This window comes from Drosophila bipectinata, chromosome 2R (assembly GCF_030179905.1).
Source record: "Drosophila bipectinata strain 14024-0381.07 chromosome 2R, DbipHiC1v2, whole genome shotgun sequence".
NCBI classification, from domain to species: domain Eukaryota; kingdom Metazoa; phylum Arthropoda; class Insecta; order Diptera; family Drosophilidae; genus Drosophila; species Drosophila bipectinata.
The window spans coordinates 11,398,093-11,414,975 of NC_091737.1; the positions used below are offsets into that span (position 1 = coordinate 11,398,093).

At 42.5% G+C, this 16,883-nt stretch overlaps 1 protein-coding gene across 5 annotated transcripts; it reads left to right on the forward strand.

Annotated features, from left to right (window-relative positions):
- Positions 1-651: 651 nt before the first annotated feature.
- Positions 652-16,873, forward strand: LOC108132963 (putative fatty acyl-CoA reductase CG5065). 5 transcript variants are annotated; one of them, XM_070278559.1, is made up of 11 exons: positions 652-830; positions 11,145-12,070; positions 13,327-13,443; positions 13,504-13,608; positions 13,666-13,809; positions 13,874-14,008; positions 14,069-14,189; positions 14,256-14,555; positions 14,618-14,750; positions 14,818-15,075; positions 15,135-16,873. In XM_070278559.1, the coding sequence occupies exons 2-11, from the start codon at positions 11,657-11,659 to the stop codon at positions 15,280-15,282; spliced, it is 1,875 nt and encodes a 624-aa protein (XP_070134660.1). In that variant the 5' UTR covers positions 652-830; positions 11,145-11,656; the 3' UTR covers positions 15,283-16,873. The 5 variants fall into 5 exon arrangements, 4 of the variants coding, with proteins under 4 accessions (XP_070134660.1, XP_017108071.1, XP_017108070.1 ...); XM_017252582.3 differs by lacking the exon at positions 652-830 and adding an exon at positions 1,045-1,344; XM_017252581.3 differs by lacking the exon at positions 652-830 and adding an exon at positions 5,149-5,498.
- Positions 16,874-16,883: the final 10 nt, after the last annotated feature.

Below are 16,883 nucleotides of genomic sequence, written 5' to 3' on the forward strand. Positions count from 1 at the left end.
GTTGGGGGAAGTGACTTTAAACTGGATTTGGATTAACTGGAAATAAGTCTTAAAATATTTTTTAGAAATTATATATTATTCTCATAATTTAATTACCCTTTTCATCAAGTTCTTCATGTCTTAAGCCAGCAATTATTTTCAATTTAAGAGCATCAAGTAAGTCCACTTCAGTCTACCCATATCATTTATCTTTATGCGTTTGCAATGGCCAACTAAAAGTTGATTAATATGCAAAGTGTTAAGCAGTCGGCTCTCCGCCCCCCTGGCTTATGGATTTGACATTTTAAGGCCCCCCCACACTGCCTATATGACAATGCATTTTTGGTTTGTTTTTTCGTCTTTCTGTTTGGATTTTCATATTATGTTTTTGGGGGGAGCACTGCAATCGGCCGGCGAACGACCTTGCCGGAGTTATTGTCCAAATATTTGGTTCGCTCAAGGTTGCAGATTTATTTTAGGGTTTTTCGTTTTTCAATTTAATATACTTTTAACAATGAGGAATGGATGGATAGCAACACCCTTTTGAATTTGAATTCCCCGCCAAGTGGCAGCCTTATTCGCCGGATGGCCCGGCAACTCTGGCGACTTTTTAAAAAGCAAGCGGCGACTTTATGATTTATAGTGGTGGCTGTTCTCATGTTGTTTGTGTTACTTGATTGTTGGTAATTGCAGTGCAAAAATCTCAGTTTTGTTTGGTGTGCGACGTCTCTCTAGTTCCGAAACGCAGGCGCGTAAGGAAGAGAAGCCGGAAGTCGAGGAGGTGGAGGAGCAGGAAAGGAAGAAGAACTAGACCAAAGTGGATTTCATTCAATAGCAAAAAACGGAAGGTGGTGGGTAAAATCATAGCAATCAGCCCCCAGAATACGCCAACCCGTGAGTGTCAACTCACCACCGAAAAAAGAATAACGATTCCGGGGGAAAGGTGAGAGCGCTGCTGCTGCAGGAGAGAGTGCCGCAGAGAGTGCGCGAGGGTGGAGGGTGGTCTGTTAATGGTGAGAATTGCAGGCGGCCCGGTTCGCCACAAGCTTCTTCTTCTTCGCACCTCAGTCACAATTCGCATTTCGAGCAGTACTGCTCTCTTCTCAGCGCCGATAACAACGGTCAATTTCCGGAAAAGCCTTTCACAAATAAAATATATATTCAAAAAAAAAAAAATACCCAGGAAATAGAAACCGAACGCGTCGCGAAATGTCTTCTAAAGTGAGTGTGTGAGTGTGCAAAAGGATACAAATCATAGCAGAGTCAGGAATACCAAACCCCCCAATAATCCCGTGAAGCTTCCGAACTCAAGCCGCAGCATCCCAGCCACACACTGTTCTAACCTCACTTTCTTCACTGGAGCCGGTACGTACACGCCCTAGAAAAATATGTGGGGGCCCCTTCGGTCTCGTTATACGCCCCTTTGGCATCCCATATTCCTACATTTATTTCCGAAATATTTTTAGAACATTTTTCGCCTAGTTTGAGCATATTTTTTGTATGCTGTTTGTGGTTTTTTTTCTCATTTTTTTTTTTGGCTCGCCATTTATTTTTAGCCCCCTTCCTGCAGCAGCCCCTGTTTATGTATAGTCCCCACCCCGCCCTCACAGCACTTTATTCAGTTCCCTACTAAAAATGTATGTCGCTGGGTTTATTATCTCATCCGGAGAATGTCGCTGCTTTTTGGCGTCGACGGTTGTAAAAAATTTACCAGAAAATCTGACATTTCCGTTTCGTGTTTCCGCTAAGAGAAGTCGAGCTTTAAGGGAAACCGAGAGACAGGAGAAAGCTAAGCCAGAGAGAATGTCAGTGTTGCTGAGGTTCCGTGAGCCGAAAAAAAGCGCAGCCTAAAATTATGCTTCTTTATTACAATAATCTGTATTTCCCCAGAGAAGATATAAAACCGCTTGATAAATGAATTTAACAGATAAATAGTGCACTGATAGACTCGATCCGATAAAGGGTTATCTTATCTAAATGTCATAGAGCTGCTGAGTCAGCTGGTTGAGAATTATATAAGCAGTCATAGCTATAGCAACCACCCGGAAAAGCCGGCAGATACCCAGGAAAATAGTAGTAGCAGAAAATGGTAGCGAACCAAGGAGCGTTATTCTCTTTTCGCACTCTCTCGCGGGGGACTTTCTCTTCAGAATTCCGAGCAGGAATTCTCTCCCCGAACGAGAGCAGGCGCGTGAAATAATCTTGGGGAGCTTAGGAGGAAAAAATGAAACAGCATTTTCCAATTGATTTTCAAGGCGGTAGACGCGAGCTCTTTCCTGCCACCCAAAAAAAAAAAAAATTTCCCTAAATAGCTTAAAGAAAAATTTTGAATAATTCGGTCTCGCTAATTGTTTCCTGTGAGCTGTGAAAATGTTTCCGAAAATGCGTGAAAAGTGCAGGAGAAGTTCCTCGAATAAGCGCTGATTGCATAAAATAAATGATGTGTGAGTAGTATTAGCCCGCCCGGGAAGCTCCAGGAAAACTCAGATGGGTGGGGGTGGTGGTGGTTCCGCCCGAAAGTATGCTCCAAGCTGAATGGAGCTGCTGACAGCCTTGCTATTAACTCGGCTCATAAATAATTTCGATTTAATCGGCCGATTTTTCGTCTTTCCCTGTGTGTGACCCCCCCAGATCCTGTGTGTGAGTGACTGTGTGTGTGTGTGTGTTGCTGCACTCGTGGGCAAGGCGATAACATTTCAAGTGCATTATGTCATTTTCCCCGTTTTGTTGTCTACCTTCCCTGTCCACCATCCCCTGCCCCCCTGCCAGTGCCAGCGAAACCATGTGTGTGAGTGTTTGCCATTTGACAGCCGAGAATAAAAAAATAGAGGACGAGGACGAGGACGTCCTGTCAACAGGGCGCCATCTAATGCCGTAACTTTGTGTAATTAAAAAAATAAGAATGTACAAGGATGCGGGAGGTGTTCGAGGGTGTGTGTGTCTGTGTGTGTGTACCAAGCCACTTATGTGTGAAGCTCGAATGACAATGTACGTGAATGATAAGATAGTCCATCAGCATTAGCCTGACTTTTGGACTCTTCAATATTAATAAAAATATAATTAATAATACATACATGTGATGGAAATCTTTCAGTGGACAAAAAACGTGCTTTATAAATCGATACGAATGTATTCCTCTTTCCCTTTAATCCCAGTATTGCCTTCTATTCAGGAAAGAACTTTTATTTTATGCTGGGCCATTTCCGGTTAGATTGGGATTTATTTGCTCAGCCCGAAAGTAGGCAAATGGGTCTCTCAGCTTCCGCTACTCCCGCGCTCTCGGCCATCTTCCTCGACAGCCACTGAATAAATTCTATGGCCTGGCAAGAAACTTTTTTGCTTGTATGATGTCTCTTTTTGTTGTTGTTGTTGCACTGTGAGAAACGGGGGGCGATGGGGTGGCATGTACAGTGTACAACAATGGCACACAGTCGCCACGCTTGGCTAGCTCTTCGATCTGGCCAGCAAGCCTATTTCGGGAGGCAGCTTCGGATACTGAATGTGAGAAGTGGCTTATGCAAAATCAATTAAAAACTCAAATATTGACCAGAGCAATTGTCAGGATTTAGGGGGCACGTGGCAGTCGTATCAATGAAACACACCCACTAGCATAAACTAAAATAGAGCTGTACCAAGTTCCCTTAGTAGTACACAGAGAGAATTAACCAAAAAAAGTGTCGAAAGCTTTGTTTAAAATATAGTTTTTTGGGTGGATTATTTGTCAGTGTATTCAATTAGTTCTTCCAGTTAGTGGCTTTAATTAATCACCTCCTCCTTCAACATCTCCAACCCCTGCTATAAACCGCAAGTGTGACTTGACTTCCAATTAGAGACAAAATTCTCGTGTTGGGCGATTCGGGACTGAGGGTTTTTTTTTTTTTTTGGTAAGACCTTACCTGGTGGCAAGTGCAAGATTATGCATTCACACGCACGCACGCGAGGAAATCAAAAAGAGATACCTGATACTGTTGAAGCTTACCCACATGTGTGTGTACTTTGACCTCTTTCACCGCTGCTGCCACCGCCACAGCCACAGCCGGCGTCTCTGTCAACGTCATCGTGAGTGGTCAATGTCAGTGCCTGGCCAGTGGCCACATATCGAATTTCTTTCTCTCTTGGCCTTTTCCATCTTATTCTCCACCATTACCATTACCATTTCCATCTCTATCCATACCACACCACAATTCCCTCGTTTTCCACGACTTGTTTTTCCACGCACCGTTCTTTTGCGGCTTTTTCAATTAAAGCTTGTTGCATGCTGCCGCCGCTGCCGTTGACGCTGCAGCTGGCGTCGCTGCCTGCCCGGCTGGCTGTCTCTCTCTGCAGGTGGATCTCAAATCAGAGCTCGGCTTGGTTTACGTGTCCACCACCGCTCTCCACACTGCTTTCTTTTGTGCGCCTTTCTTGGCAGCGCAGCTTTGAAGCTGGCTTCATACAGTGGATCTATATGAATTTATGATTCTTAAAAAAAATATGAGGATGTTTTCGATAAGGTCTTGTTTTTTAATTAATTATTTTTAAAGAATTTAAAACTCTTCTTAAAGAAGTCCTTATTAATTAACTTTTAAGAAAGTCAAATAGTCTACTTTTATGATATTTTTGATTTAATTAATCAAGCTCTTGTACCATAATCTGTATCTCAGCTAGCAAGCCACTGTGCTTTGGCAGCGGCGGCGGCGGCTGCATAAATCTTTCACTTCTTCGGCAGCCACGTTTAGTTCAGTTCCAGCCGGCCGATGAAGCGCACGCGTCGAAAGAAAGCCCCCCGATAAAAGATAACAGCGAAGAGCCATAAAAAGCCAGTAGAAAAGCAGCAAGAAAGCGACGAGCATAGAACCAAATGTGAACTCTCTCCGCGATAACTCTCTCCCAGAGCCGCTCTCGTCCGCCCGCTCTGTTTAAGCCGTCGTCGCAGCCGCAGCCGCAGTCGTTTAAGCCAAGTCGTTGTTCGCATTCGATTTCTTTGCGCATGCGCAACGGGCACCTCTCCGGTCATTTCGGTCTCCGACAGCTCTCTTCTCCTCTCTCCGTCGTCTGCAACGTCGCAAAAGTGAAAATATTTGGAGAAATTTCTTGGCGCAGAAGAAGAATTTCGGACCACTGGTGTGGAGTTACTTAGTGTGTCAGGAGGTATAATACACGTACTAACAATACTCGTATCTTGCCTTGCCTGTAGTGTCAACGGCAAACAAATAATCACTGCAGAATCAGTATCTCGTCTACGAAAATAGAGAATCCGAGAGTTTTCCGTTCAGTCGTATCTCAGTTTCAAGTTTTTTTCACGCCCAAGCCCCAATTAAACGATAAAACTCAAGTGCCAAAGTTCCGAATTCCAAATTTCGAATTTCGAATCAAAGTTACGAATTGCAAGCCAATGTCAATGACCTAAATTCGGTTAAATTCCCCGGAAAAACGAAGCGGGAAATCCAATCGAATCGAACCGTATCGAATCGAATCGAATCGAACGATCTGCGGCAGCATCATCATCTTCGATCATCGGCCATATGTTTGCCTGACAAGTAAGTGCTAGCCAGGCTTGGCCCACAAATATTTGAGCCGTTTCTTTTTTTCGTCGGATTATGCAACATCGTTTTTTAGCTAATATTTGACCCCCGGCTGAGGTCCGTCCGCAGTGAAGCTTCCCTAACATTTATTTCCAAACAATGTATCTTTATTTTTGTTAGTCCTGGTCTTGGATATACTTTTAGGCAATTTTCCGAATTGATTTTTTTGGTTAATTTGTAATTAGGGCTCGCACTCGATTGAGAAACCTTTTGGAGGTGATGGACTTATGGATGTTGGACTGTGGCCAATAACCATATCCAGACTGAGACACTGGGGCTGCGAGAAAGTTTTAAAAGGCAACAAATATTTTCGAAATTTTTGTTGCTGTATATTTGTAATATTAATCATTGCATATTTACAAATAAAATTTGCACACAGACGAGACAACAACTAGCGACAACGAAAACGAAAATGAAAACGATAACGACAGCGAAAAGACGACGGAGCATAATAAATAAACATGGATCATGGCCACACACACACATACACGTCTACAGATATAAAGATACAAAGATACTACATCTCACATTGCAAAAAAAAAAAATTATAAATAAATAAAAAAATAAAAAGAAAAACCAAAAGGCCAAAAAAACCCTAAAAATCAAAAAGGCCAAAAGAGTGTGACAGTGAAAGACTGACAGAGAGAGAGAGATAGAGAGTTGTAGAAAGAGATAGCACCTGATTGTTTATTTAATTTTTACATTTACAAATATCATTACAACGATTTCTGCTTTTGTGGGGTAAATATCTGTCTCTCGGACAATGTGTCATGATTGCGAACCCACATTGACTTGACCCACATTTCTGGCTGGGAGTGGAGTGGAGTGAAGTGCCATGGAATGGTGGCTGGCCAAGAGACGCATGCGCAAATGCATCGCTAAGCAAGCGCTGAGCTCAGCCATTTATTGCCTGATAATATGGCCAGATAGATGCCACATGAGACATTGTAGTAACAGTTGGGAGGGGGGTGGTCTGACATACCATACCACGACATATTTCTATTGATTACGTGCCTGGCTTACCTGAACGACACTCGAAATTTCTTTTTCACTTTCGCAAGTTGCCGCGTCTCTGGGCCAGATTCTACATTCTACTTGGCCACGGGGCTAATGGTCCTACCCGAAATGGGTTGCGGAGCCATTAAGCCAGCCACTTGGCATTCAGATCGATTGTTTATTGGGCACACACTTTCGCAGTCTGTGACGTAAAGCGAAAAAGTCGCTGTCGCGGTTTCTATAGCAGTGTATGTAGTATTTGGCGCTGGTAAATAAGGAGAGTCTTAAAATATCGACTTCCTCCAAAACTCGAGCTTGTGTTTACCTCCATATGAATGAATTCTGTGAAATTTCAAAGGGGAACATTTCATTGAGTAGTTCCCAAGAACCCGTCCACCCTATCTCCCCTTCATATAAATGGTATCAGCTTATCTAACCCTGAAAATTCTAACCCCATAAATATCCATACATGTGGAATTTTGCAAAGAAATGAGGTTTATCTTAAGGTCTAGTCGACCATAAATCTTCATCTTATAATTGCAAGACAAAATTGTTTTTGATTATTCAAATTACCCAAGAACAGCGACAGGGAATAATAGAATTTTTAATTGCCGGAGGACTAAAGACTTAAGACTAAAGACTAAAGAAATGCTTTAATTGGGCCCGTAGACTTAGCTCATGTGAGCGGCCTAAAAATAAGTGAAATTTATATTATAATTGTGAATTATTTAATATTTTCTAGAGAGCGCGTGAGACGACGGAGGCTTAACTCGACTCAGCTGAGCTTCTAAATTGGGTAGCTAATCTGGTGACTACCGGCAGATAGGGGATCGGGTCGGGTGGCGGTGGCGCTGGAGGAGCAGCCCCCATTATACACAGTTAAATTTAACTTTTATGCTGTAAACTGCGAAATCGCTTTTGTTTGTTAATCAAGGCACACAAATTATGGGCAGTGGGAGGGAGACTAGAGGGAGATCCGAGATCCATTCTATCCAACCCTCTACAGATTTATTCAATTACACACAAAGCATAGATAGATTACGATAACTGTAAGAGCAGACATAGTCAATGGACAGGGGACAACGGACAGCGGACAGCGGACAGGGGACAACGGACAACGGACAAGGGACAGCTGACAAGCGGCAGCCACCGACATCGACGACGACGAGGCAACATTTCCAGAGTCGCCACACTCAAAGGTTCAATAGAATAGAGGGCAGAGACCCATTATGCACACACACTCACAAATACACCACAGCATCCGCCGTAGCTCGGGGTCTACGGGTTTACATAATGAGAGGCCTCCCATTGTTGGAAAGTGAAAATGCATATTTGAACTTTCGTTTGCGTTATTATCGTTAAATTAAGTTCGATCCGGAGCTAAACGCCTCGAAATGAGACCACACTGAACCGAATGAACTTCAAAATTGGCAATAAAACCCTTAAAGCCCCACAGAATTCGATCCGTATCTTATAGATGTACTTACGTAGATGGCGAATGCGGAAGCATTCGATGCGGCTGCGGGCTTATGTGTGAGTGTTGAAGCCCTGGGTGCTAAAGACTCGTAATCCGAAAGCAACAAGCTCCAAATGAGGAAACAGCAGGGCTCAGATATATATACATATATATGTATGTATATGTATATATAGTCGATATATAGGTGAGAGCCGGAGAGAGGTGACAGTGTAGAAAAGCGCAAAGAAGAAACACGGTTAAAGACGGGTCTTCAGACATGGGCTACTAATAAGGAAACCAACATGACCGAAATTACTCATACTCTAGGTGGAATTCATTCAAAATTTATGAATAATTCGGTAATCGGTTATTTAGTTATAAAGATATATATATTTACCCTCAATATATAGTCCTTGATAGGTACCCTAATTGCTAATTGATTACCACATTAATTACTCTATAAAATAGTAGGGTATTTGATAGATTGGTAATTCCAGGGAAGGGTAGAGCGGTATTTTCCAAATGTCCGGCAAGGCAACTTGGCCAGTTTGTCGATGACGGTGACGAAGAATTTAATAACGATAATGACGATGACGATGAAGATGATGATGAGGATGGGTATGATAATGATAATGATGGTTGGGTCTTAATGATGATAATGCGGCACGATTATAGGAAATGGGTCAGACAATACACGGGCAGCAAGACTGGTGTGTAACTACCTTGTCAAGGCAGGTTGAATGTTGAATGTTTACCGTTTAACAGCACACACGCAGATACGACTACAGATACAGATACACAGATACATTTCGGTCTTCATGTTTGGTTAACACGCTCCAAGTGGCGGGTTGGCGGTCTGTCGGAGGGCGCTTTAAGAGGCGTGGCTCGGCCCGTTGTCCGCGCGAATTTTCGTTGCAGTTGGTAAGACCCAAGGAAGGCCAAAAGAGAGCAGAAGAAGAAAGAGCAGAGTGGAGAACCGGGCTCGGAGAGTGGGAAAAAGTTGATTTTCAAGAAATTTCACTTAAGAATGAAGAAGAACCAGTAAACGAAGTTGGCCAGGTCTCTTCTCGGAGGCTCTGTGGCTTCATTGATAAATTTACAGTTACGTGATGAAGCTGCTCTGATTGCCGCCGTCTCGAAAGATGTTTAAACTTTAATTATAGAGCTCCGAGCAGGCAGTCCCAACTAGTTCAGCGGATATAGCCCAAAGATTTGATAACATCTCCGCGCAGAGCCATGATGCCAAAAACTCGAAAAAGCGGCCAAAAAACAAACAACAAATGTGCCAATTTCTTAACACATTTCTTGGCTACATAGAGACACATAGCGATCGAAAGAAAGAAAGACGAAATTTTTTGCCAAGTCAGTAAAAGAAACCTTCAAATGCAAATTACCAAAACGAAATAGCGCCAGATTTTTGTACAAACTAAAAAATTGAAAACGAAAGTTTGACCAAAACACAACAACAACATCAACAAATTTAAATACAAGCAAAGGGAAAAATATTGCGGAATTTAGATATTTATAAAAAAAAAAAAAGAAGAAACAACCGAAAAGATCGACAAAAAATTCAAAAATAAAAAGTGAAAGTCATTGGCAGCGGTATGAACCTCCAAAAATTGGTTTTAGCGACGCCACGCATTTTATTTAGCTTGTTGGGCTTTAGGCCAACATCATCATCATCAGAGCTAGTACGGTCTGTGGTCCGTCATTTGGGCTTGACGTCACACCCCATAAGTACAAGTATCGTATCAATCTAGCCAGATATTCATATATATACACATTGCCCATATTTCCTGGTTACGATCAATATTTGGTCAACAATCAATTTGAATTTCAATTAGCAAGGCGCTCGGTGAATTACATGAGGAATGGCGGATGGTCTGATGCAAGGGTTCGAAGGTTAAACCCTTCCCTTAGACACCTATAACCAAATATTTTGTATCATGGGATGAACTTCGAGGAGGAACAAATACCCCCGAGGAGGGGTGTTGTTGTCCAACAGCTAGTTTCCCTTTTAGCCGTTTTGTGTTGTGTTTCACTTGTAAGCAAGCGTTTTGTTGACAAAATCATTTAGTTTTTGTTTTTTTTTTTACAACCCTAGAGAGTCAGGAACTGCGTCGATAGAACCTTTTGTTTGGACTAGCTAAACGCGCCACCCCGCCTCCTGCTCCGTCTCCTTCCTTCCGGCTCGGGGTTAACGATTTCCTCGACACTATAAAGCCGGTTTCCATGGGTTCGGAGGATCGATTAGTCTCGACATCAAGGCATAATTAGCCCTTTTATAATGGATTACGACAGGGCATCAGACGGGGCTAGATCTTGTCACCACGGGAGGAAACGTGAGGTGTGACACACTTAAGTGCCACTTGATCAGGCGGGTCGCCGGAGCAGCCGTAGCAGACGTAGCAGCCGCAGTCTCTCGGCTCAAGTGAAGCCGATGTAAAAATCGTTTAATATAGAATGAAGTGTTCCCAGCGGTAACGTGAGCATTCGGCAACTGTCACTGCTATCGACAGTATCGTCTCCCCGGGCTCGGTTCCGTTCAGTTCAAGTCGTAGAATTCCGTTCTCGGGTCTTTAATTCTCAGCAGTTGTCGCCTTGTAAGCCGATTTAGGCATTAAGCCGATTTTGCATATTTAGCTCTATTGTGCGTAAAATTCATTTGCTTGGGCCCCTGAGCCCTGAGTCCCACTACTTGCCAGAAAACTAGACACTTATTTTTACGTGAGCCGAGTGAGTGTATCCTTCGACGTCATTTGCATATCCCCCTTTGTGATGGCCGGTTGCCAATGATGGCCCAAAGACGTCATAGCTCAGATTTGGGTTGCCAGTCAGCTGGTGCCCAAGTGTTTGCTAATTTTAGCCAGGTCCAAAGGATAAATGACGTTTTGATAGATAGATAAATGGATGGATGCTGGTGAGACAAGCCGACATTGATTTGGGTTTCGGTGGAATAATATCCTCCGAATTGACATAATTTCCATGTCCTCGGCTAATTGAGTGTCAGTGGATGTGGATATGCACAACGAGGACACTAGCTAGGGGTTGGAGCATAATTTCTAATCAATAATTGTCCAAAGCAGGGATGAAAATGGCTTATTTATGAACATCAATGTACTAACCAGTTTTGTGTATTTTCTTTGCAGTTCAGCTGTTGTCGTAAATCTGTCTTTTTCACAACATCCCCCACCCAATCCACAGGACATCGTTTCTCCTGCTGAATTCTTTTTTGTTCGAAACTAACCCAAAGCAACCTCCAGGACAATTGACTAATGGAAACATGGACAAGCGCTCACCGGCGGCAGAACGAAATTCAGCAAGCTTTTCAACGGACTTGATTGCATAAATTCCCCCGCTCTCAAAAAATCATAGCAATAGTTAGCAAGGGCTATATGACAACAAAAACTATTAAGGCTTCCAACTAAAATAAACGGGAAAATCGGAAAAGTAACTTCCAAACCAAAAGTAAAATATAGGAATATAAGACAACTTCTAGGAGGAAGTAGAAGGGAAATCCCCCGGGAGAGTACAGAAAACGAGGGAAACTCGAGCGCACACTGTAAATGACAAAAAACTGCTTCCTAATTTAACTTAAGCGAAGGATACTCGAAGGATAATAGGCAGCAAGCAGCACACACACAACCCCAAACAAGCGAACATGTCAAACGCGGTCGCCAACAACAAAGCGGAAACGGAAGCAGCCACAAACAGCAGCCTCAAACAGTCATCCCCAAACAGCCAGCCCGCAAATAGCAGTCACGATGCCAAGCTTCTCAACGGCAGCTTGGCCAGAACCAACGGCTTGACCCACGCCGCCTCATCTGCCGTCTCAGCCGCCACCTCAGGTGTCACTTCATCCTCGACGGCATCGGCAGCAGCGGCGGCGGTTGCCGCCTCAAACCTCCTGTCCGCGGTGGCGCCCTCCAACGCCCTGCCCTTGCCGCCCAGCAGCAATGGCCTCCAGATGCCGTACGAGCGCTATCGGGCGGACGACACCAGCTACGTGCCCATTGGACAGTTTTACGCGGGACGCAGTGTCTTCATTACGGGAGGAACTGGCTTCATGGGAAAGGTGAGTGTTTCTTTTTTTGCCAAATTCTTATTCCTGTATCATTTATGTATGCTTTAAACGTTCAAACCACACTATTTTAAAGAGCTAATAATCAATTTTGGCCAATAACTCCGATGGCCTTAATTTTGAATCGTGTGGCGCCTTTTCAACATTTGTTGCATACTTTTGCGGGCCACGCGACCAGTTTCCTGCATTCACGTCACGCATACGCCGCGTGTTTATTGGCTTTGAATTGAACTATTGAACCCGCTGGCCTGGTTGGGCTCGATTGAAAACTCCAAGTGCTCTCGGTCATAAAATATGCACAAATATTTGTGTGTGTGCCGATAAACAAAACAAAAACGTCAGGCAATAAAGTGGCGGGTGGGTGGTTGGCTCCACTATGGTGGTGTGGTGGTTGGTAGTGAAGTGGAGATGGAGTGTTTGCCCCGCAGCCAGACTGAATTTTAGATGCACTTCGTGCTGGCTGTTTATGGCCGATATGCGTGTGTGCTTGACTCGGTTTGGTTTGGTTAAGTTGTAGTTTTTTGTTTTTTATCCGAAACGCTTGAGCTGAACTTAGCTGGCTGCAGCCAGACGTTGTTGACTCATCGTCGCCTGCCATGCGAATGCCCCATAATGCTGCAGCTGCGTCTACGGCAGAGCTTCCTACTCCAGGGTTCACCTAACTGCCGCTCAAGGAGCAACCGAAGACTAATCCTTTGCCCTTCCGCAAATATTCTTTGCACTCTTTTCGTGTCTAATAGTAAGCACATGCAAGGAACTTAAGAAAAAAAGTAATATTTATTTATTAAATAGTCAGCTCTTTTTTCTCTCTGTGCATATTGCATGTCGGTAGCCTTAGACTGCGTCATTATGACATGAAATCGCAACGGCGCCGCCCAGACTCTGAGCTCACAGTGCTGTGTGTTGTTCATCGATTTTGTGCTCCTGGCACGCCCACCACCCACTTGCGCCACCCACACAGCCAACCACCCACTCGAAACAATCCACGGAAGCCACCTACCCTTTTTTTTTGTCTGCCGTGAGCCGTTTTCGCTTAATTCCGATACAATTCTCACATCGTTTCTGGGGCGTGTCCCAGCCCATGGGAAGTAGTTTCCCAAAAGAGTCAAGTCAAGCCAAGCCGCAGACATTACCGAAGTGGGTCAAGAGTGTCCTGGCGAGGGCGTAGTATTAATCGTTTACTGTTGTTTACTGGCTCTGTGCAATGAATAGTTGACTAATTACATTTCTCCTTGATATCACCTCTTCAGGTACTGGTGGAGAAGTTGTTGCGCTCATGTCCGGACATAAGGAATATATATCTTCTGATACGACCGAAACGCGGTCAAGAAGTGTCTGCACGTCTCACGGAACTGTTAAATGCACCGGTAAGTACAAATTAATATGATAATTAAGTAAATATTATTAAAAATTATATTATTTTGTAGCTTTTCGAATCACTGCGTCGCGAAAAGCCCAAGGAACTCAGCAAAGTCATACCCATTTCGGGCGATATTACATCTGAGGAACTGGGCATTTCAGAAAAGGATCAGGTAGGTCTATGACTAATATTTTTAAATATGGTTAATTAATAATTTGTATATTTTTAGAATCTACTGTGTCGCAATGTTTCCGTGGTCTTTCATTCGGCTGCTACTGTGAAATTCGATGAGAAGCTCAAACTGTCTGTCACAATAAATATGTTGGGGACGAAACGTCTTGTAGAGCTCTGCCATCGTATGCTGTCACTGGACGTGAGTCTAAATAATTAGGCATATTCTTAAAATAAATTATAAGTTTTTATTGGGAATATTCTAGGCACTAATCCATGTCTCCACTGCCTATTGCAATTGCGATAGAACCGATGTGTCTGAGGTTATCTATGCGCCGCCGTACAATCCCGACGATATCATCTCACTAATCAACTGGCTTCCGGAGGATATACTCGATCAGGTTGATACTGTTACTTGTAATTTAATGATTTATTTTAATATATATTATATATATTTAAAGCTGACACCGCGTCTGATTGGCAAGCGTCCCAATACGTACACATTTACAAAAGCCTTAGCGGAGCATATGTTACTTAAGGAGGCTGGTAATCTGCCCGTTGCCATTGTAAGGCCATCGATTGGTGAGTGTTTTTTTTTTAACTAAAATTAATAGTTAAAAAAATGATAAATTATATTGTATTCTTTAGTGACTGCCAGTCTAAATGAGCCTTTCGCCGGCTGGGTGGACAACTTCAATGGGCCAACTGGCTTGGTCTCGGCGCTGGCCAAGGGCATGTTCCGCACGATGATGTGCGAGAAGAACTATGTGGCCGATATGGTACCTGTCGATATTGTGATTAACCTGATGATTGCCGCCGCCTGGCGCACTGCTACCCGCAAGTCCAACAACCTTCTCATCTACAATTGTTGCACCGGCCAGCGCAATCCCATCGTCTGGTCGGAGTTCGTCAAACACGCCATGACCAGTGTGCGCAAGCATCCCCTGGGTAAGATTCCCCGAAATGAGCCACCTTAACTATAATTATCATTATAATATTATTTTCTGTAGAGGGCTGCCTGTGGTATCCGACTGGTGACCTGCGCATGAACCGCCCCATGAACACGCTGAATTGTATAGTCAAACACTTCCTACCGGCCTACATTCTGGACGGAGTGGCTCGAATCATGGGCAAAAAGCCCTTGTGAGTATACCCCATTGCTCCCTTAAGAACTATGTTTTATTAACTATTGTTTTCTGTTCATTTGTAGCGTTGTCAGCGTACAAAATAAAATTGCCAAAGCTGTGGAATGCTTAGAGTACTTTGCCACACGCCAATGGCGCTTCAAAGACGACAATGTCCACGCCCTGCTGAACACGCTGAGTCCCAAGGATCGGGAGGTATTCGTTTTCGATGTCCGTCACATCAACTGGGACAAGTATGTGGAGCGCTATGTGCTCGGATTCAGGGAGTTTCTGTTCAAGCAGCGACCCGAATCCTTGCCCGCCAGCAGAAAGCGTATGCTAAGGTAGGCAATCATATTTTTTGTCCTGTGAAAATGTATTTTAATCTTAAATTTCATTTTAGGCTCTACTATCTGCATCAGCTGACCAAACTGGTGGCGGTGCTGCTCACGTGGCGCTTCCTGATGTCGCGCTCCAAGCGCCTGAACGACTTGTGGAGCGCCTTTCTGGACAATGCGCTGAAATTGGCGCGCTTGATACCCTTTTTGTAATTAATTAGAAGGTGACCGAGGACCGATGAGGATTCTAAAGTTTGGAGACAGCAACAGCGGTTGGCATATGTATATGTATGTGTTGGGATCTGGTAGGATCTGCGATGTTCTTCTACTTTGCGATTTCTAAATGCTTCAAAATGGCGTAAATCTTAGAGGTTTTTAGCAAATAATTATATTCATATTTTTTATATATGTTACAAATGAGTAAACACCAGAACCCACAAACATCCAAACAAAAAGCGGAAAAAAGGAAAAGATATACAAAAAAAAAAGAAAAGAAAAGAAAAACCATGTTAGACAACAAGAACATCAGCAAAATAACAGATTACAGATTAAATATTTAATAACTGAACGGGGTAATTAAATGGCATTGGTATGCACAACACCGCCCACATTTATTCAGGTGTTATAATAGATCAGGTGTGCGAGGGCCAGGTGATGGGTGTCGGTTGTTGTCTCCGCTTGTTTCTCTCCTTCTGCGAGATTGTAATATTTTGTGAAATACTGTAGACGCGAAAGGAGAAACCCAAAGTAGGAGCGAATTCCACCAATTTTTGCATAACGAGATGAGGGAATCGAGTGAATTTATGGTCGGGATTCATCGATAATGAAGCAATTTGCATGAATTAGTACATCCAAAACTATATAAAAGACACAAACAAAAAGCTAAACGAGAAATGAGAAAAGCGATTTACAACAATGATTAGTGAAGAGAATAAATTAAATTAACAAAAAAAAAATGAGATGGCTTGTTATTGCTTTAAAAATTACATAAACGTAACGTAAACTATGCTAATTAATTAATATTAATTATAAATATTATTACGTAACGAGCGAACATTGCATATAAATAATACGACAAAGAAAAACCAACATTATTTATAATTGAATGTAGTTTTAAAATTTTTACATTTAAAATTAAGTTTTCAATTTATATAAATGAAAGCAGAAGGAGCGGCTGGCGACAAAATTCAGATATACAAAATTCAATTTATGTATATGTATATGACAAAAAAGGCAAAAAAACTAAAACAAAACAGCAAAAAAAAAAACAAACTATAATAATAATAATAAATTTATGAAAACAAAAATTATATTTATATATATGAAAATCTGAAAAAATAATTTCTTAGCATTTGCAGCCTAAAACCTAAATCTAAGCGTAGCCGAAAAAAAAGAGTTTCCAAAAAGATAAACTATGAAAAATGTTTTTTGAGACAAACGCAATTAGAGACATGATTATGAAATTTATATTAAAAGAACACGAGACACAAATACACACCATACACATACAGAATGAAACCAAGACACATATAGTAAGAACATTCCATCCAGTCAGTAGAAAATCGGGCATCCAATCAACTCTTCCTCCACTTTGGACTTTTGCTTCCCGCCTCGTTTGATCGATATGGGCCAGGTATATGGGCCATTATAATGGTTACGACCAGGATAGTTCGTTCTCGGGTTCGTTTTCGTGCAATTATTAAATGTCTTATGTTATGCCTAGAATTTATTATGTTTTATTTTTAAATCGATTTGTAAATTGCAGTACATCAATAAAAATACACTTCCAAAATAATAATATAAATATACCTACG

Coding starts and splice junctions, on each gene's coding strand:
- LOC108132963 (XM_070278559.1), top strand. CDS start 11,657: ATGTCAAACGCGGTCGCCAACAACAAAGCGGAAACGGAAGCAGCCACA. Junction 13,609..13,665: donor GCATTTCAGAAAAGGATCAG/GTAGGTCTATGA, acceptor GTATATTTTTAG/AATCTACTGTGTCGCAATGT. Junction 14,751..14,817: donor ATCATGGGCAAAAAGCCCTT/GTGAGTATACCC, acceptor GTTCATTTGTAG/CGTTGTCAGCGTACAAAATA.